Genomic DNA, 19,802 nt, shown 5'->3' with positions numbered 1-19,802 from the left:
GCTTGGTGGATGATGTCAGAGCCAGTGACGTCATAATACAAAAGGGAAGAAGGGGGAGAGAATCAGGCTGAACTCTGCATTGTGGTGTTATTAATTAAAGAGCGCCAGCTAAGGGAATTCTAGGTTGCACCCATCCAAGCCCTCCTGAACCATTCAAGACTCCCAATTTCCTAGAGGTCTTCTTAGACGTTAACGCTGCCCTACGTATCAATGCTGGGAGAACTTCTTCATGGTTGAGGCAGGTAATGTTCAGAGCGATCCGACCTTTACTTAGGCTTTGAGAGGAGATTCTGGGACATCTGCAAGTCCTCGACTTACAACAGTTTGTTTAGTGACCGTTCACCATTAAAACGGCACTGAAAAAAAGTGACTTAGGACCAGTTTTCACACTTTTCACAACTGTTGTAGCGTCTCCCGGTGCTCACGTGTTCGAAATTCAGACATTTGGCTACTGACTCGTCTTTACGACAGTCGCAGAGTTACACCATTCCCCCTTTGTGACCTTCTGACAAGCAAAATCAGTGGGGAAAGCCGGATTCACAATCTGACTTAATTTAACAGCTGCAGTGATTCACTTAGCACCTGTGTCAAGAAAGGTCGTAAAACGGGGCAAAATCAACAGATGTTTCACTTAGCGACAGAAGTTTGGGGCTCAACTGTGGTTGTAAGTCGAGGATTACCTGTATTGGTTGACACACGGGTTCCACAAAACGTAATCTTGGGCTCAGAATCTGGAGACGGTCGCTTTTCAGTTGGATGTAGAGGTCAGAGGTCAACCTCACCCACTCAACCCCCAAAAGATGCTGAATGAGTCCGTGGTTGCACAGTTCTTTGTTCTTGCCTTGCTTCTGAATGTTGGATGGTTGACCTGCTTCATGGACCAGGCCCACAAGCTTCTGGATTACCTGGCCAGATCTTTGGAGACCTGGTTCCAAAATTGCTCCCAGGACACTCTCCCAAATTTCGGACAAGGCAGGGATGTTTGTATATAGGAAGAAGGAAGGACGGATATACCTGGGCTGAAATAAATGAGAAGTATCGCTCCCTAACAGATGGGGAGGACATTACAGAAAGAGGAAGCTGCAAGGACAATCATTTAAGACAGCCGAGGGCCTTGAATGGTGGGACATAAATCAAATTAAATAGGGAAGGCCACAGAGCTAAAGGACCAACAGAGAAAGAGACCGTGGAATACGGCAGGGAGATCGGGTTGAGTTGATAATGAACTGTGGACCTCAGCAAATAACCAAATGGAGAGACAGAATAAGTACCCAGCCTTCTCCAGCCTGAGCTCTGTAGACGTTGACCATGAACGTTGGACTTGCCAGCAAATGAGGACCTGATGGGGAACAGATGTTAACCACAGAAGGGTGTAGCTAGGGTCCACATCACACAAGAAGAGGAGAAGGCACCTGGAGCTTCTCTGTCCTCGTGGGGAAGGTCCTGCCTTCATGAACCTTCCAGTAATGGACTTCTTCTGGCATTGTCTTAACCCAGAGGTCTCCAAACCTGACAACTTTTAAGACTTGTGGACTTCAACTCCCAGAATCGAGGGATTCTGGGAATTGAAGTCCACAAAGTTGCCAAGTTTCTATCTTAACACAAGGGCGTGCCAGACCTCGGGGTCTTCCTGTCGTCAACAGGCTGCCTTCCACTAACCTAAGTCAAGGTTGAAGAACAGGGCTGACCAAGCAAAGGGTTTCTTTCCTTCTACTCAAACCTCCTTCTCTTCCTTTTGGAACCAGCCCCGCTTGTAAGTAAGCGATTTTCATTGCTCTTTTTTCCAGTGCGTCACCCGCCCATGCTCGCTCCTTCCCAGGCCCTGTCTGTTTTTCCAAATACCTCTTGGCTCCCGTGCAAATAATCCAGTTACTTGAAGCTCCTCGATCAGATGTTATTGTTGCTGCTGTTGTGGTCTGGGTTGAAAATAATCCCTCCCTTTCTCGCTGCTGCGAGGAGTTCTTGCAAGAAAGAAAATAAATAAAACCTCAACACATCGGACATCTTCTCTTCGAGAAGCCTGCACAGGGCCTCCAAACAATCCAAGTTATTCTGTGTTTTTTTTCCCCCTCCTTTCTTCCTAGCAACCAAAGAAGAGGAAGAAAACCTCAATTTATCTCCAAGGATCCGGACTGGGGCACCGTGCGGGGACTGTACAATATGCTAAGCCATCTCGTGATCTTCAGCCTGGAATTCTAGCCCGGCCCGCACCGAGGTGGGTGCAAAGTTGTGAGTTGCCAAGGGATTGCGATGCTCTCTGCTCGGCCATCCTGAGAGGGGATTTTTGTACATGCACAACCTTACGCCGGGTGGCTAAACTTGGATTTTGCTGGTTCTGGTGTGGAGAAGGGAAGGGAGGAAGGGTTACTGGCTTCCTTGTTCTCTTGCTTGCCTGCTTTCTTTTAGGACCTGTAACTTTTTTTTTTGGAACCGACGTATTTTAAAATGTAACTTAATATGTATAATATTTACAATACAATACAAACAATAATGTTTGCATTGTATGTTTTTAGCTGGCTGTACACCGCCCTGAGTCCCTCGGGAGAAGGTGCGGTGTATAAATTCAAAATAAAATAAAATAAATTAAAATAAAATAACTTCTCCAATTTCTTATCTCTTGCAAAATGGACCGCGTTATCTTCCTCAAGTATGCTCTCGCCGTGTGTTCTCTTCATACGTCCTTGCTGCCGGCTATCTTGTGTATTTCATGGGGTAGGCTAAATCGTTAAATAAATCTCAGGGATGTCCCAGCACCATGGAACACTCTGTCCCCTTAAGCTTGGCAGACCCTCCCTCTTTTTAGCCTTCCGTGAGGCTTTAAAAATCTAGCTTCTTTCCCCAAGGTATAGAGAGAAAAGTAGACGCACCTTTGAACTGCAGGTTTTATTTTATTTTTTTTCATGTGTTTATTAGTTGCGTTTTACAGTCTTAAGTGATTTTATAGGGGATGGGGGGGTTGGATTTTTGATTGGGAGATGCCCAGAGGTGGTTGAAAGAGAGGCAATTATTTAAACATTTTTAAATCAATAAAAATAAATGTTGGCATGCTTAATATCTTTACCAAGAAGTAAATAGCTTCTGGGATGAGTGAAGCCTTTTAAATAGCAGACTCTTACTTAAAAAAAAAAAAAACCCTCCTATTCTCTTTAATTAAAAGGAAAATATAGCAAAAGAAGTGACTAGTGTAGATTTGTTTTAAAATAGGAATGGATTTCTGGCAGGTGCCATTGGCTGTAAAAATGCTTTCCCCCCAAAGAATTTCTTTGCAAGTCGGTTCGGAGCAGTTAACAGGTTAACTAACGTCTCTCTCCTCTCGGTGCTCTTGATTGACAGGTTGAACCCGGAGGCAAGCCAGAGAGCGATCCATATGTTTGGGAAAAGATAGTGATTGCTTTCAGACCTGCCGACCATGAGTATGTTGAAACCAAGTGGGTTGAAAGCCCCCAGCAAGATCAGCAAACCGGGAAGCGTGCTGGCCAAAACAGCCGCACCTGCGGCTGCAGGTAAGGCCATAAGACCATCATCTTGGGGACAGTAGAAGCCGGGACAGACCTCCTCTGCGTCATCTCGGGTTTCTGTTGCAGGCTTCGTGGTTTAAATAGCTCTGGGGGGGGGGGGAAGAGAATCGCAGCAGATAAAACTGGAGAGAGCAAAAAGAAGGAAGTTAGTTAATGTGTGAGGCAGCTAGTCCTCGATTTACGCCTATAATTGAGCCCCGGATTTTGGTCGCTGAGCGAGACATTTGTCCAGGGAGTTTCACCCCATTTTACGACCTTGTTTGTCGCAGTTCTTAAGCGAATCACTGCAGCCGTTAACGTTAGTAACGCTAACGAGGTTAAGCGAATCTGGCTTCCCTGCTGGTTTTACTTCTCAGAAGGTCGCAAAGCTAACGTAACTTCGAGACGCCGCGGGCGTCATAAATCTGGGTCGGCTGCCAAGCGTTTCAGTTTTGATCACGGGGATGCTGCAACGGTCGTAAGTGTGAAAAATGGGCCTAAGTCACTTTTTTTTAAATGCTGTTGTAACTTTGAATGGTCACTAAATGAACTGTTGTAAGTGGAGGACTGCCTGCACTCCACTCTCTTCCTTCTCTTTGCCTCTCGGTTGATCCAAAGAGGGGCACCCCTGAATGCCAGTGACCCCCTATGAAGTTCCTCTGGCCATGGCTTCCTAACTTTGTGGAGGACATGCTAAGGGAGCTTCCCTCAGAAGTCTTTAAGAAAAGTTTTGTACAGGGAATCCTCGAGTTACAACGATAACCATGGTTGTAAAGCGGGTCAGTCACATGACCGACTTGATTTTATAACCCGCTTGGCAGCGATCATTAAGGGAAGCTGTGGTTTGCCATGGGCAGTACAGTCATAAGTGGAGGACAGCTCTCGTTAAAATGGCTACCTATCCGTGACACTCTCCTCCTTCCGTTTCAGCCTCTCCGGAAAAGACCCCGGCCGCGGAGAAGCCTCCCGCCACAGAAGGTTCAGATGAGTTTGTGGACGATTTCCGAATCGGGGAGCGTATCTGGGTCAATGGGAATAAACCCGGCTTCATCCAATTCTTGGGAGAAACCCAGTTTGCTCCGGGTCAGTGGGCAGGAATCGTGTTGGACGAAGCTATTGGCAAGAACGATGGTTCCGTGGCCGGAGTGAGATACTTCCAGTGTGAGCCCTTGAGGGGCATCTTCACCAGACCTTCTAAGCTCGCCCGGAAGGCCGTTTCCAAGGATGAAGCCAACGGGACCCAGGCATCTAACGCCTCTCGGGCCTCGTCGCCCACGTCCACCTCAGCGGCCAGCCTCGTGTCTTCTCCTTCAGCAGCAGCCCATCTGCCACCCACCGGCATACCCCAGAAGATGTCTCCTCTGGCCACCAAGGAGACGCCCGTTTCTCACGCGAGCAACCTCTCTAAAACCACCAGCGAATCCATTTCGAACCTTTCGGAAGCCGGGTCCTTGAAGAAAGGCGAAAGAGAACTCAAAATGGGAGACAGAGTGTTGGTAAGTTGTCGAGTTGCTGCTTTGGAGTTGTGTGTTGATTTGTTGATGTTTTGGGTTAATGCAACGAGCTTCAACCCCAACAAGATCCCCAAAGTCCTCTTGATATCTCCAGCTTCTCACACGGAGTTCTCCATGGGATCTCCACACTGTCTTCCTTGGGATCTTGCTTAGGAAGAGATCCTTGGAGATCTAGCGGGTCAGCAGAGGTCCCAGAGAATCCTTGTAGATGCTGCGCAGTTGTGGTTCTCTTCATCCATGAGCAATCGTCACCGTTGTAAATATGATTAGCTGTTGGGTTAGTATTTTGGAAACGAGAGAATATTTTGTATGGAAAAGTAGCTTCTGAATCCTCCCTTTGGACAATTCAGGAACAAGAGCATCAGCCAAAGTACCGTATTTACGGAGGTCTTTCAAATCTCTGCTTCGGAAAGAAGAGACATGCTTATCTCTACCTGGATAGGTTGTCTTCTCAGCTCAGTGAAGGCCAGGCAGGAGAGATGGTTGAAAACGTCCTGGATTTTGTGTTTTTAAAGTCTGTAGAGAAGGAAAGCTGAAAGGCGTTGCATCTAGAACAGTATTTGTCAACCTTAGCATATTTTAAGACTTGTGGACTTCAACTCCCAGAATTCCCCAGCCAGCAATGCTAGCTGGGGAATTCTGGGAGTTGAAGTCCACACATCTTAGAATGATGGGAATTAAAGTCCACACACCTTCCCCAATGCTAGCTGGGGAATTCTGGGAGTTGAAGTCCACACATCTTAGAATGATGGGAATTGAAGTCCACACACCTTCCCCAATGCTAGCTGGGGAATTCTGGGAGTTGAAGTCCACACATCTTAGAATGATGGGAATTGAAGTCCACACATCTTCCCCAATGCTAGCTGGGGAATTCTGGGAGTTGAAGTCCACACATCTTAAATTGAAGAATACTGTTCTAGATGCCTTTAAACCATCTAATCTGATCAGGAAGTGGGTTTTTGTTTTTTTTTAAAGTGCAACGTAAACAAAATAAGTTTTTTAAAAAATCTTATTTCTCTCTGCTCCACTTTAAGGAAAGCACGTTCTGTTTTTATTTTAATTTACCAGCACACCTTGATTCATCTTTTTAGCCATAATATTGCAATCCTTTTTATTTATTTATTTTCTTTCTTCTACTTACCATCCCCTTCCCAGTCTGGGTGGGAAAAACATATAAACGCCTGGTGATCTCAGTCAGCTGTTTTGGCTCGTTAAAGGTTTTGCATCACCACTTCTGAATTAACATGGTGTTTGTCATGCTTTGCTAAAAAAAGATTTGGCAAAACCTCGCGCTGCTCTTTCAATTTTTTTAGCACTTTTCCCTCCGGATGAGAGTGAAAGTCACCAGGGTAGCTGTGGTCAGCATGTGGTCAGGATGCCCTCATCGGGGGGGGGGGGCCGGGGAGGACGGGACACGGGACAGCGGGAGGTGTAAATTTACTAAAGTGGGGGTTTTTTTTCCAAAAAAGGAAGGAAATAATCCCCTCTGTACTTGGGTGTTTAAGATGGAAATGGAAGGAAATGTGAATTTTGCTTGGCGGAGTTTATTTCCTGAGTATTCCTATACAGGTAGCCCTCACCTTATGACGACAATTGAGCCCAAAAAATTTTATTGCTAAGCAAGACGGTTGCTAAGTGAGTTTGGCCCCATTTTACAACCTTCCTTGCTGCAGTGGTTATGTTTGTAACAGGGTTGTTAAGTGAATCTGGCTTCCCCCCATGGACTTTGCTTGTCGAAGGTCCCAAAAAGGGGATCAGATGACCCCGTCATAAATATGAGTCAGTTGCCAAATGTCTGAATTTTGATCTATCACGTGACCCCTGGGGATGCTGCATGTGAAAAACCTACGTCATAAGTCACTTTCTTCAGTGCCGTTTTAACTCTGAACGGTCGCTAAACAAACTGTGGCAAAACTGACTTAACAAATGTCTCGCTTAGCAACAGAAATGCTGAGCTCAGTTGTGGTCCTAAGATGAGGACTACCTCTCTTGCATGACGCATGAAGCCCATCATTTTGGAATATAATTATTTTGGGGTGGAGTATTATATGACGCCTTCGCCTCCACTTACCCTGTTTCTGCAGTCAGCGAAAAGAGCATTTTTAATCCGCCCATTCAGATTTTTTTTTTTAAAAAAAAAAAAGCAGATTAAGTTTCTGTAAAGACAACCACCTTAAGGAATGACTTCATCTGTTGGTTCAGCTTAGCCGCCTCCAGGTAGGGTGAAAATTGCTAGGTCTGCAAATCTCATGCGCCAACAGGTTGCTGCCTTTTTGGGCACGGTGGGTAAAAAAATGGGCAGTCAAGGTGAGATCATTCTTTTGGCAAGGTTAACGACGATAAAATCATCCTGCACGCAAGATATTATCAAAACATTAAAGGGTTTTGTTTTCTCTTTGCTGAACCAGGACAAATGATTTATTTATTTTTTTTATTTGATTTATATGCCGCCCTTCTCCGGAGACTCAGGGCGGCTTACAATGCGCTAAGCAATGCGCTAAGCAAATTTTGAAGTTAACTGCATAGAGTAGCGTTTCTCCAGCTTGGCAGCTTGAAGATGGGTGGACTTCAACTCCCAGAATTCCCCAGCCAGCCAACATGGCTGGCTGGGGAATTCTGGGAGTTGAAGTCCCCCCATCTTCAAGCTGCCAAGCTGGAGAAACATATATAAGGGTTATGTGAATCCATCCAGTGGTGGGCAGAAGCGCCGTGCCCGATTCCGAAGGTAAGTGGAACCCACAACTGAATCCATCTGTGCTTGTGGCTTTTTGCTGGAGGCAAAGAAAGCTCCAAACTACCAAATAAATAATAAAATAAGCTCCACGCTTTTGGTTTTAATGTCATCATTTCCTCACTTGGTCTCCTATCAAGGTTAAACCATCTGAACCGTTTTTTGGCAAACGTAGCCGGTCATGTCACTGGCCAAAGCAAACAAATTTCCAAAATAACTTTTAATTCATGCGGAAGAGGAAATCCTGAAGAGCCAGTTATTATTTTAGGTTTGGTCTTTTATTAGAATTGGCTGACGTTTGCGGTCTTTATTTTTGGCGAGGTTTCGGCCTGGTGAGCAGAAAAACGTAACGGTAGGAGCGCCAATTTTAGTTTTAGTTCTAATTTAGCTGGAGGATATTTTTTTAAAAAGATGGTGCAAATTTTTTTTCAACTTTTTCTTTTCAAATTTCTTTCTTTTTAACTTTCTTTCCATCTTTCTCTCTCTTTCTTTCTCTCTTTTTCTTTCTTTCTTTCCCTCTCTCTCTTTCTTTTTTTCTCTCTCTCTTTCTTTCTTTCTTGCTAGGTGGGGGGAACGAAAGCCGGCGTGGTGCGTTTTTTGGGGGAGACGGATTTCGCCAAGGGGGAGTGGTGCGGCGTTGAATTGGACGAGCCCCTGGGCAAGAACGATGGAGCTGTTGCTGGAACAAGGTAAGGTCCCATCCGGCTGAGAATCGGGATAGCCTGCTTTCAGATCAGCCCTGACTGCGTTCCCATTCTCCGTTTCATTGAACTTCATTTTGGGGAGGGGGCTACAGTATCTCCGGGTTCCTCTTTGGGTGTTTCTGCCTCCTATTTTCCGAAGCAGGAGGATCATGAAAAATGGCAACCATGAGAAAATTCTGGCGTTTTGGTGTTTCCCTGAAAATAAGACCCTGTCTTACATTTTTTTGATCCCTGAAATAAGCACTTGGCCTTATTGCCATGCACTCAAAAGCCCTGTTGGGCTTATTATCAGGGGATGTCTTATTTTGGGGGAAACAGGATAGCACAAAGAAAGGGAGCCCACAAGTTTCAGGACCCTTGTTGCAAAAACAGGTCTATACTCCTGTTGCAAAAACAGGTCTAATTGCCCATGTGCATGCATGTTGCATCCTTTCCTTCCTCTTTTAAAAAAAATATTTATCTCATAAGACACAAGAAATCCCTGAAAAAAGAAGGCACCGAGCTCATTTTCTGGATTGTCTGACTTGTAGAGACACCCTAAAATCTCTATTTCCAGAGCAGTTTTTCTCAAGCTTGACTCTTTGAAGACATGTGGACTTCAGCTCCCAGAATTCCCCAGTGTTTTTTTAACCAATGGCAACTTGAAGACAAATGGACTTCAATTCCCAGAATTCCCTAGGCAGCATGGCTGGCTAGGGAATTCTGGGAGTTGAAGTCTACCACACTACTACAAACTAAAGCCTCTTTACTAAATCTCCCACAAACGGACAAAGATCAAACATGAGGGGGACAATAATCCATAAATAACACTACCCTTTCTTCAAATAGGCTTATAATTTACTAACGTGTCTCTCCTTCCGACGCGAAGCATCAATGCCTCGGTCTAAAGCCAGGGTTATGTCAGTTTGTCTACGCAGGATTTTTCTCTGCGGGCTGTTTTCATGGTTGGGTCTCTCTCACCTTCCCTCCCTCTCAGGTACTTCCAGTGCCAGTCCAAATACGGCCTCTTTGCTCCGGTGCATAAAGTGACCAAAATCGGCTTCCCATCCACCACTCCGGCCAAAGCCAAGCCCGCCGTCCGGAAAGCCCTCCCAACGCCCACCAGTCTGAAACGCAGCCCCAGCGCCTCGTCCCTCAGTTCTCTGAGCTCGGTGGCCTCTTCTGTAAGCAGCAAGCCGAGCCGTGCGGGACTAGTAAGTTTCTTTTCGTATTGCGTGCTTGACAACTCTAGAGCAGACCCCCTTTTTTTGTGGGTCTCCGCACACACGCATTTGCACTGCTCATTTTGGCGGTTTAGCACTGCTCGTTTGCCTTTTTTACAATGGTGCCGATCTCTGAAAGCATGCATGAAAAAAAACTTGGCTAGCCCTGTGGAATAGAAGCGTTTGTGTTTAAGCCGTTAGCCTAACCTTTAATCCAAACTAACCACGGTTTTAAAAAATAATAAAATAAGAGAGAGGTTATGTTTTGGTTTGTTAAGCGAAGGGGATCTGGCTTACAATCTGTCACACGCATGGAGTAATATTTCTGCATGCAAACACATAGAGACATAGATATACCTGCAATTATACCTCTGCAGTAAATATGTATATGCAGATGTGTGCACGCCTGCAGTGGTATTCTCAGAGAGCATCGTACGTTAAAAAGACGGTGGAAAATCCAGAAGCCCTGAGTTAAAAAGGCATCCCACTGAAACCACTGATTTTTTATATATATATATGTGTGTGTATATATACACACACACACACACACACACACACACACACACACACACACACACAGGGAGACTGAATAAAGCTGCATAGGGTTGCATTTTTCAAACTGTACTATGGGTTTACATTTCTCTGTCAATTGACAAAAACATAAATATGCTTATGCATGCTTAAATGTGCATATATATATATATATATATGAGTGAGAGATGGAAGGGATGGTGGCTGGGTGTTTTAATTTTTTATACTCACATGCTGATTTTGAGCATTAGTGGTTTTGGCTTCAAAAATATGGTTAAATTCACCTGACCAACGTACAGGTAGTCCTTGTCTTATGACCACAAATGAACCCAAAATTTCTGTTGCTAAGCAAGATATTTGCTAAGTGAATTTTGCTCCATTTTACGAACTTCCTTGACAGAATTGTTAAGTTGTTAAATTAGTAACCCGGTTGTTAAGTGAATCCGGCTTCCCCATTGTCTTCACTTATCAGAAGGTCGCAAAACTGGGACACTGACCCTGGGACTGTCATAAATACGAGTTGGTTGCCAAGTGTCCAAATTTTGATCATGTGGCCATGGGGGGATGCTGCCACGGACATAAGTGTGGGAAACGGTCATAAGTCACTTATTCCAGTGCCATTGTAACTTTGAACGAACTGTTGTAATCCGAGGACTACCTGTATTATCTAAATGGAAGGAATGTCTTACACCAAAAAAAAAGCCTCTTTCTTTACTCTTTAGTTGTGAACCATACACATATCTGACAATCCCTGGCCGCCTTGCAAATTGTATATTTTATTACCCTAACTTCGTACTCACCGTATATTAATGCTTAACCTGAAACATAAATGGCTGAATCTTGAATCACCTGCAGGAAAATTTGCAGCTCTTCCCCATCGATTGAGGGCTTAAAATTGGGAATTTGCAAACTTTCACACACAAACAACACCCCTGGTAGCCTCTTCTGCCAAATTTGGCAAGGCCCCTTTGGTTTTTGCTGCATGTGGTCCCAGGTTGTGGCTCGGATAAGGGAGCGGATTCTTGGGTTTAACTGAAGGACGGTTTTTATGTTAAGCGAGCCAGAGAACGCTTAGCAGCTTAACCAGCTAATCTGCTCTAGGCTCCCTCCACTTAGGTTGAGGCCAGCTACCCTTTGTTTCTCTTTGAACTCTTCTGTTTCCTATTCTCCCGAATGCTGCATTAAGAGTCTTGCTATGCAGGTATGTTCACTTCCTTTCTTGACTACCAGGAGGGTGGAAGTACGGAACACGGAAGCAAAGTTAGTTTTTTTCCTAAAATGGGGATGCTCATTCGATTAGCTCAGTGTTTCATGACTTTTAAGACGCACGGGCTTCAACTCCCAGGATGTCAGATGTGAGACAACCCAGGAGTAAATACAGTAAACAGAGGTTTGTATTTAAATAGTGGTTTTATCCACAAAGAATATATACAATTGCTTAACGCATTGTAAGCCGCCCTGAGTCTCCGGAGAAGGGCGGCATATAAATCAAATTAAAAAAAAAAAAAAAGAATATATACATACACGTACTTTAGTCAGACCTCAAACAAACAGCAATCAGCAATTACAGCACAGAAGCACACATGGAGAGAGAGATACGCCCCAACAGGGCCTCTTCTTATTATAGGCTCTTAAAGTGATACCAGCCCAAAAACCTTGCTGACTCATTCCTAGCATTACATCATCATAGCAGCTTAAATCATTACCCAGCCACAGGGAATTCTGGGAGCGGACGTCCGTGCCTCTTAAAAGTAGCCCAGGTTGAGAAACACACAGCTGAGGATGTGCGGAGCTGAAGTGACAGAGCTGAAGAAGCTTCTTGGATGAAAAGCGAAACGTCTTCAAGGGAAGACAAGAAAGTCCAGTTGCCTCTTGAAAAAAAGCACGTCCCGCTTCTCTTTTATGTCTTATGGGAGGGCCAATCATCTCCAAGCCTTACTCCCAAGTCGACCCTGTTTCCTTAATTGTTCCTGTCTCCTGGCAGCTCTGCACATGCGCACACTGGGAACAGGCTCCCGCTGTTCTTCTGCCTCGCAGATATCAGACTCCAGAGACTCCGGAGGCAGCAAAGAACTACCAGATGGCCTTGGCCCCCCTCTCTTTCTCCGATTCAGAGCCCTTGTCTGAGCCTTCCCTAGACTCCAGGACTGGCCCACATTCCTCTAATGACCCTAACCCTCACTGTCCGAATCTGCTGCCAGTTCTGCTGGCCACTGGTGGGCCATAACTGTTTCCTTGAAGACACTTCATGACCCAAGTAGGTAACATCATCAGTGGTAGGACAATAGCACTGAAGATGTGATCTGGTTGGGTGATGAAACATCTACAAGAGAACCACCAATCTCAGAGAGCACCAAGGACCCTTCATTTCAACCATAAGATACAATCTTTTATTTTCCTGCTCAATATTTGGCCCTCCCTGTGCAGATCCGCTGGCCAACCACCGCAAAGCTGTACCTATTCCATCCAAACTCAAGACGCCGGTGGTGTTTGCAACACCGGTGTGTGTTTTTGGACCTTCCCAGCACTGGTTGGGCTGTTCAAACTCCCTCTCTCGTTCTTGTAGTTGACAGAGACGTCCTCTCGGTACGCTCGGAAGATCTCGGGCACCACCGCCCTGCAAGAGGCACTGAAGGAGAAGCAGCAGCACATTGAACAGCTCCTGGCCGAGCGGGATTTGGAGAGGGCGGAGGTGGCCAAGGCCACCAGCCACGTCGGGGAGGTAGAGCAGCAGCTTGCCTTGGCACGGGATGGGCACGATCAGGTGAGCCAAGGGGTTTAGCCTGTTCGAAGCCACTCTGGCAAGTCCAAACCAGCAACTTTATTGCCTTCGACCCATACTACAAGAATCTCCCCCGGGAACAACCAGATAAGCTACAGTGGAAGTTAAGGAGGGTCAGACTTATGCCCCTTGCGGCTGCGTAAGGACTCAAGACTAGTTCCCCGCTTGACTCCTCCTTCCTGCCTAGCTGAGAATTTCCCAACCTCAGCTGGCAGATGGAGAGGATCAGGTCTCTCTTCTGTACAAAAGATCCCTCCCTTTTCCCAACCCTGTAAATCCTTAATTCAGGGTGATTGGATGGAGCCGAGCATTTATTAGCCGTATTCCCTTCCTGGCGCCACTTTTCTGTACAAAATCTTTTCTGTGCAAAAGATTAAGGAAGTAAAAAGATTCCATACTACCAAGACTGTTTTTACCCGAGAGATTTCACCATTTTAGCAAAAGTTGGTTTATTTCGGAAGTCTGTTTGCTAAATTAACTGCTCGTTCTTTCTCTCCAGTCCATGAGCTCTAAAAAGTTCCCAGAGTTTAGTTAAATTTCGGCTGAAAAGGGGCGTATTTGGGGGAACGAAGGCTAGGCCTTGGGAGAACCAAATAGCTCGAGTTGGGTTGGGAAGCAGCGTGCCTTCTATGTAGCTCGTTCACCGTAGCTTCATTTAAATTAAAAGAGGCATTTTTCTCACCTGCACCTCTGTTTCTCAGCGAATACTGGAAATGGAGGCCAAGATGGACCAGCTGCGAGCCTTGGTGGAAGCTGCTGATAGAGAAAAAGTAGAATTGCTGAACCAGTTGGAGGAGGAGAAAAGGTAAAAACAAAGAAGCAGAAAAATTGGGGAAATTATGTACAGGTAGCTCTCCAGCCAACATAGCTCTTCTTCGCTGGAATTATAATCCAGGAATGGCCGGGGAGGGGATTCTGGGAAAAAAAATCAGCAATGAACTGTGCTCCATGCATTCAATCCTGTGGGGGATCAGAAGAGACCATGCAGCTGTTTTTTTTAACCTTCTAAATCAGGGATGAAATCCAGCAGGTTCTGACAGGTTCTGGATAAATTTTGAGTAGTTCGGAGAACCAGTAGCAGAAATTTTGAGTAGTTCGGAGAACCAGTAGCAGAAATTTTGAGTAGTTCGGAGAACAGGCAAATACCACCTCTGGCTGGCCCCAAAGTAGGGTGGGAATGGAGATTTTGCAGTATCCTTCCCTTGCCACGCCCGCCAAGCCACGTCTACAGAACTAATAGTAAAAAAATTTGGATTTCACCACTGTTCTAGATGGATCTTTTAACACAATCCAGATAGAATTACAACTGTTTTCCACAAGGAAGGCAGAGAAACTGTATCTTATCCATAGGCATCTGATGTGAATCTTATAAGATCTCGAATCTCTTCCAAAAAAAAAAAAAAAAAATCAGAATTATTCCACTATGATTCTCAATTCTCCCCAGAATATGAGAAATAAGCTTCCTTGTTTTGTTTTGTTTTTTAAATTGTTCACAGGAAGGTTGAAGATCTCCAGTTCCGGGTAGAAGAAGAGTCTATCACTAAAGGCGATTTGGAGGTAAACATGTCTCGGATTCTCTTAAACCGGCTACACGGAAAAGAAAGCGCGTACACCAAGAGAGTAAAGAAAAGCAGTGGCTTCTAATCACGTCTGAAAGGACCCCTGATGTGGCTTAACCTTTGCTAGCTGAGTGTACTCACATTTGACTAGATTTTTTCTTTCTAATTCTTTTGTCTCCGCCGTGAGTAAGTAACATTTTTCATTCTTGTGTTTTCGCTTCCGTGTCGCTCGATAACCTTTCTGGATGCCTTCCCAAATCCCTAATAGAAACCATTCGTTAAAACCACCCACTGGAAATTGGCGCCAAAGCTTTAAACCTCGCAGTGGGTCGCTTCCCTTTTACTGAAGCGAAAACCTGAAGATCAATGCTAGAAGGAAGGCTGAGAACCCCAGCACAATCCAGCAAGAGCTAAGATTGATGCTAACGTACCATTTTGTCCTTCTTTGGGAAGACTTTCAAAGAAACACCAGGGTTTAAAGCAGTCAGATGGCTCCCGCGAACATCTGAACTGTGTTCCCAGCCTTCTTCCCCAAAATTGCAGGCCTACGCAACACTTTGCAAGTTGGTCTTCAGCAGTGAAACCCACACGCACGCTAAATCCACACAGTCGGATGCTAAATTCACACCCTCTTTAGCATGCTTTGTGGCACGTTGCTGCTTGATTTTTCAGAAAACGAAACTCTTTAAAGATGTTCAGTAAATGCTTTTTTCCTAATCTCATGTATCATGCAAAAGTTGGAAGCTGACATGCTTGAGCTGCAAATAATATCCAGACTGAAAGCAGGAGGCTTGAACTTAATATTTCATATTAATACCACCTTTAGTTCTACTTTTATGTTCTCCGCCCATCCATTTTATCTGGACTTTTCAAGGAATGCTCATTTTCAGCCTGTGGTTCTTTTGTCTATTCCTGTTCGTGTGTGTGTGTGTGTGTGTACGCCTGTGATCATTAAACTGAAAAACTGTATATTGTTGTTGTTATTAGTTTGAGGTACAGTACATACAGGTAGTCCTTGTTTAGCGGGTGCCCCGTTTACCGACTGTTTGCAGTTAGGACGGTGATGAAAAAGCAACTCTGCAACCAATCCTCGCAGGTCTGTGAAGTGAAGGAATGCTGACGTCAGGTCATAAGCACAATCATGGTTTTGTTTAGCGACTGCTTGCCCCGTCGCTGAAGGAGGGCAACCTGTGCTCAGGTCTTCTGTATCCCTAAGACGGCTGGTTCATGAACGTCAGAATCGTTAAATCTTTCTCCTTCACCACAAAGAACTCACCATGTCATCCTTGTGGAACACATGCCCATTAGACTGTTCAGAAGTTTCAAAAATTAGGTCCATGAGAAGATCCAAGGCCTACACACTGGTCCCAAACTTGCACATTCAGGTCATTTCACACAATGACTTGATTAGAGATCACACTGCTTGCCCTGCCTATCACACTCACTTATGTGTGTGCAAGCACTCTGCAGCCACAAGGACACAAACATTTATGGCAGGCGCTATATATCATTGTCCTTTTGTGGAACACCTGTGAGCATTGCAGCCTACCAAGCCGGACCAATAATTTACATTTGATTGAGAGCTGCTAGCGGTGTAAATCCCCCCCCCCTTCGGTCTCAACTCACCAGGTGGTTTGCTTCATTTTTTAAAAAAAATACTTGTATTTTGAACCTTCACGTTGAATGTTCCGCTGAACTCATCTTTGTCTTAATTTTTGCTGATAGCCAAAGAGAGACATTTCTGAAGACCCTGAAAAAAATGTAAGAGGACCTCTGAATGTGTGGAAACACGCCTGCCTTCCCTTCTCCCGGTCTTTAACCCCCGATTCTTTCCCCATAAAGCGTTTTGTCGATGGTGCTCTTTTAACCACTAACAACGCAGATTGTTCTCGGGACATCCGCTGCGCTCTGTGCCTGCATGGAATTGAAGAACCCCTTGTAAGTTTTAAAAATGTTAGGACCTTGACCGGAAGCAGAAGATGAGGAGGGAAGCAGGATTCCTAAAAGCTTCAAACTTAGCACGGTGTCCTCCTTCATGCTTAAACCTTGCAAGCATCTTGTAAGAAACTTGGCTGGAGAGATTTGCTTCAAAACCTTGAATTGGCTGATCGACCAAGATCCAGGCCGAGTTGGGTGATTTCCTAGCGTGGATTCCATTCCATAAATTAATAAGAGAAAGTGAGAAATCAGGATGGGAGAAAGGTTATTTTTCTTCATTTCCCCCGCCCCCATAACTTTGTTCTCCAGGGGTTTTTGTGAAAGATTTTCGCTTTTACAGAATGTTTTATACTATACGTCCCCTGTATTGTGCGTTGCACGTGTGTGTACTGTGACTCCTAGGGAGAACTGAAGGACATTTTAGACCCCGTCCCTTTTCCTACATATAAAAAAAAGTCGGTCTTGTTTCCAAGAAGATTTCTGGAGGGCCCCGTCTGCTTTTCCCCCCCCTGTGCAGAATCAAATCCTCAAGCTGGCACTTCTGTCTTGCCGTGTGGCCTTGTGCATTCTGATTGCACAGTCAAATATTGTGATTTTTTTTTTATTTTTTTTTTGGTGGTGCTCTTCTTAAATCAAGGTAGCGGCGTAGCTGAATGAAATCTGCATGTGGCGTTCTTTTTGTGAATGCTTTTCTTTCTGCACCCAAATTTTTTCTAAGCAGGGTATATGTACGCTGTCTTTTTTTTTTCTGTGTGTGTCCCCTCCCAAATGAAACCCTTTGCATTTGAATATTGGTTTAATTAAGCGTTTGCAAAGAAGATTACAGTCCACTTTTCCGACCCCTCCCCCCTCCCGTTTTAATCCAATTGCCAACTCTTGGGAGAAAACAAGGGTCTTGTGACATCTAAAAGAAACCTGCTAGATTTGAAGAAGACTCAAGGCCACAAACACCTGTACCGTTCTTCATTGATTGGAGCAAGGTCTTATCAAGTAGTATCTCCAGTTCTCCTGGATTACAACTTCCTGTAATTCCTAATCCACAGGCCATGTGGGCTGGAGACCACCAAGTTATCTTATCTTTTTCAGGGTTTTGTTAGCAAAAATAGGATAGTAACCATTTAATACGTTGGTCTCCCTTTCTTCAATCCATCTTGTGTGCTGGAGTAGAAGGATGAAGAGCCAATTAAATTTGGGGTGTCGCTTTTGTGTTGCTCCCTTTATCTTCCCAACCTGTTCAGCAACAAGATGTTCTAGTGAAACACCTTATGCTCAACAATGGATCCGATTAGAGAAGGATGTAGTTCAAGGATCATTGTAATGACCTGCAACGTAGAAGAGGGGGATTCCTCTTTGACTTTGAGGACCCTTAAGAGTTTGGATTTGTAACCTAAAGGATGCCCTTGATTTAACGCGATGGAGGCAGCGAAGTGGTCTTGCACCTCTTCTGAAGTCCTTGATGGACCCAAGAGGGCTTCTGCTTCATCCACGTCAGTGATATTTGTGTTTAGAGCTCTCGGATTGCCTGGTGTCCTTTTGCAAATCTGGATCATGTTTCAGCTGTTGACGCTGAGGAAGCTTTGCCCCAGTTTGTTGGGCTTCCTTTCAATCATCCCTCCTGTGAAATCTTAAAACATTGTCGAGAAACTTCTAGGAAAGCTTTTGAGGGGAATCTACTCAGTGTAGTTGAGCTGTTATCATCCAAAGAGTTGTGTGAAGAAGGTTGGGCTGAGAAGGAACCTGCCCCTGGTTCATGTTGTGGTCATCCAATGTAACTCCTGGTTCAACACTCAAGAACCATGTCATCCCCAACATCTGGCTTGCCAGCTTCTCCTTGAAGACCTTCAGCGAGAAGGTTTGACAACCCTCATGAGCTCTGATCCTGACAGGGACTTTTCTCAAAATGCTCCCCTTACCCAGAAGAAGCCCCTCTTCACCTTCCCCTAAAACTTATCCTCCTCCAACATAGTCACTGAGTCTGTTCCTGCCCCCCCCCCCCCGAAAAGCAAGTCCTCTTCTAGAGAGAACCCACCAGGAGCATAAACCCTGACTGACAGAGCATTAACTTTTCCTAATTTGTGCTGATAAACGTCACGCCAATCAGTAACTTTGGCTGCATGGTTTTGCCGCTTTTTGTTTGTGTGTGTTGTGCTCCTTCGTACATCCACCCTTTGACTCTTGTCATGTCAGCCCTGAGTTTCACCTTCCGAGTCCGTCTTTCACCTGGTTCATTTTTTTCCCCCCCATTTTTGTCACCCTCTCCCTTCTTCTTCCACCCAACCACCCACCCTCCCATCTTCTGCTGCTCCTCACTGGTAGAAGACAGCCGGTCGCACCTCCTGCATGTCGCTCCTCTTTCTTCTCATGCTGGCATGTGATGGTGGCACTGTTGTGTTCTCTTCCTTTCCCTTTTTACTAACAGACGCAGACCAAACTGGAACATGCCCGCCTTAAGGAACTTGAGCAGAGTCTTCTCTTTGAAAAAACCAAAGCTGGCAAACTCCAGAGGGAGTTAGAAGACACTAGGGTAATGGACTTCACTATGTTTCCATCAAAGGTGGCCATGGGGTGTGTGCCTATCTGTGTGAAAGAGATCTGAGAGTTTTCCGTGGGGAAGGTTTATGACGTTGGAGCTAAATGGCTGGTTGTATTTTGGAAACCTTACCACTTGAGGGGTCCATCAGAGGCCACCAAGGACCCCGCCGTTCAACCCTGAGCTACCAATATTCTCTTCTGTCGCTGCAACTTGATTTTGCCTTCCCATGTCTCTAAGCATTCAGTCTTGCTAAACTTAAAATCCCTCTTTGTGGACTAGCTTTCAGGCTGTTGTGAAGTCCCAGTAAAATAATTTCACAGAAGGGAGCAAAGAGTAATAAATGTAAAACAAGCCTAAGAGATGCCAGAACCTCAAGAGTAAGGTAACCAAGCTTCAGGAGCTGATGAATATTTAGTTGTCCTTCATCTATACCAGTGTTTCTCAACCTTGGTAGCTTGAAGATGGGTGGACTTCAACTCCCAGAATTCCCCCAGCCAGCAGCGCTGGCTGGGGGACTCTGGGAGTTGAAGTCCACCCATCTTCAAGCTACCAAGGTTGAGAAACACTGATCTATACGGTGAAGACCATCTTAGCTTCCTGATTGAACTTGAAGGTCTGGAAGTCTTCCAAGAGGGACTGGACAACCATTTGTCTGAAACGATGGAAGGTCTCCTGCTCAAGCAGGAGGTTGGACCAGAAGACCTCCAAGGTCCCTTCCAACTCTTATTATTTTATGTTCTAAGTCGTGTGAAGAAAGTAATCGTTCATGGAACTGGTTTGGAGACGGGTTGAAATTTCATGACTCTCAATT

General features: G+C 45.1%; 1 protein-coding gene across 2 annotated transcripts in view; it reads left to right on the top strand.

Annotated features, from left to right (window-relative positions):
* The window catches only part of CLIP1 (CAP-Gly domain containing linker protein 1), a 56,307-nt gene that overhangs the window by 8,658 nt on the left and 27,847 nt on the right, over nt 1-19,802 (top strand). The window contains exons 1-11 of one of the 2 annotated variants that reach the window (XM_070951230.1): nt 1,631-1,753; nt 2,085-2,215; nt 3,334-3,503; nt 4,428-4,993; nt 8,307-8,431; nt 9,423-9,639; nt 12,746-12,943; nt 13,663-13,766; nt 14,458-14,518; nt 16,246-16,281; nt 18,878-18,982. In XM_070951230.1, the coding sequence (XP_070807331.1) occupies nt 3,410-3,503; nt 4,428-4,993; nt 8,307-8,431; nt 9,423-9,639; nt 12,746-12,943; nt 13,663-13,766; nt 14,458-14,518; nt 16,246-16,281; nt 18,878-18,982 (1,506 nt within the window). In that variant the 5' untranslated portion in view covers nt 1,631-1,753; nt 2,085-2,215; nt 3,334-3,409. Of the gene's footprint in view, nt 1-1,630; nt 1,754-2,084; nt 2,216-3,333; nt 3,504-4,427; nt 4,994-8,306; nt 8,432-9,422; nt 9,640-12,745; nt 12,944-13,662; nt 13,767-14,457; nt 14,519-16,245; nt 16,282-18,877; nt 18,983-19,802 lie in introns of those variants that run through there. The other variant, XM_070951231.1, reaches the window with a different exon arrangement.

The sequence above is a fragment of the Pituophis catenifer genome, unplaced genomic scaffold, assembly GCF_029215685.1.
Source record: "Pituophis catenifer annectens isolate HBS135680 unplaced genomic scaffold, rPitCat1.0.hap2 SCAF_10, whole genome shotgun sequence".
Classification (NCBI taxonomy): domain Eukaryota; kingdom Metazoa; phylum Chordata; class Lepidosauria; order Squamata; family Colubridae; genus Pituophis; species Pituophis catenifer.
Note: the sequence above shows the minus strand (reverse complement) of the source record. Positions and strands in the feature narration are given on the sequence as shown.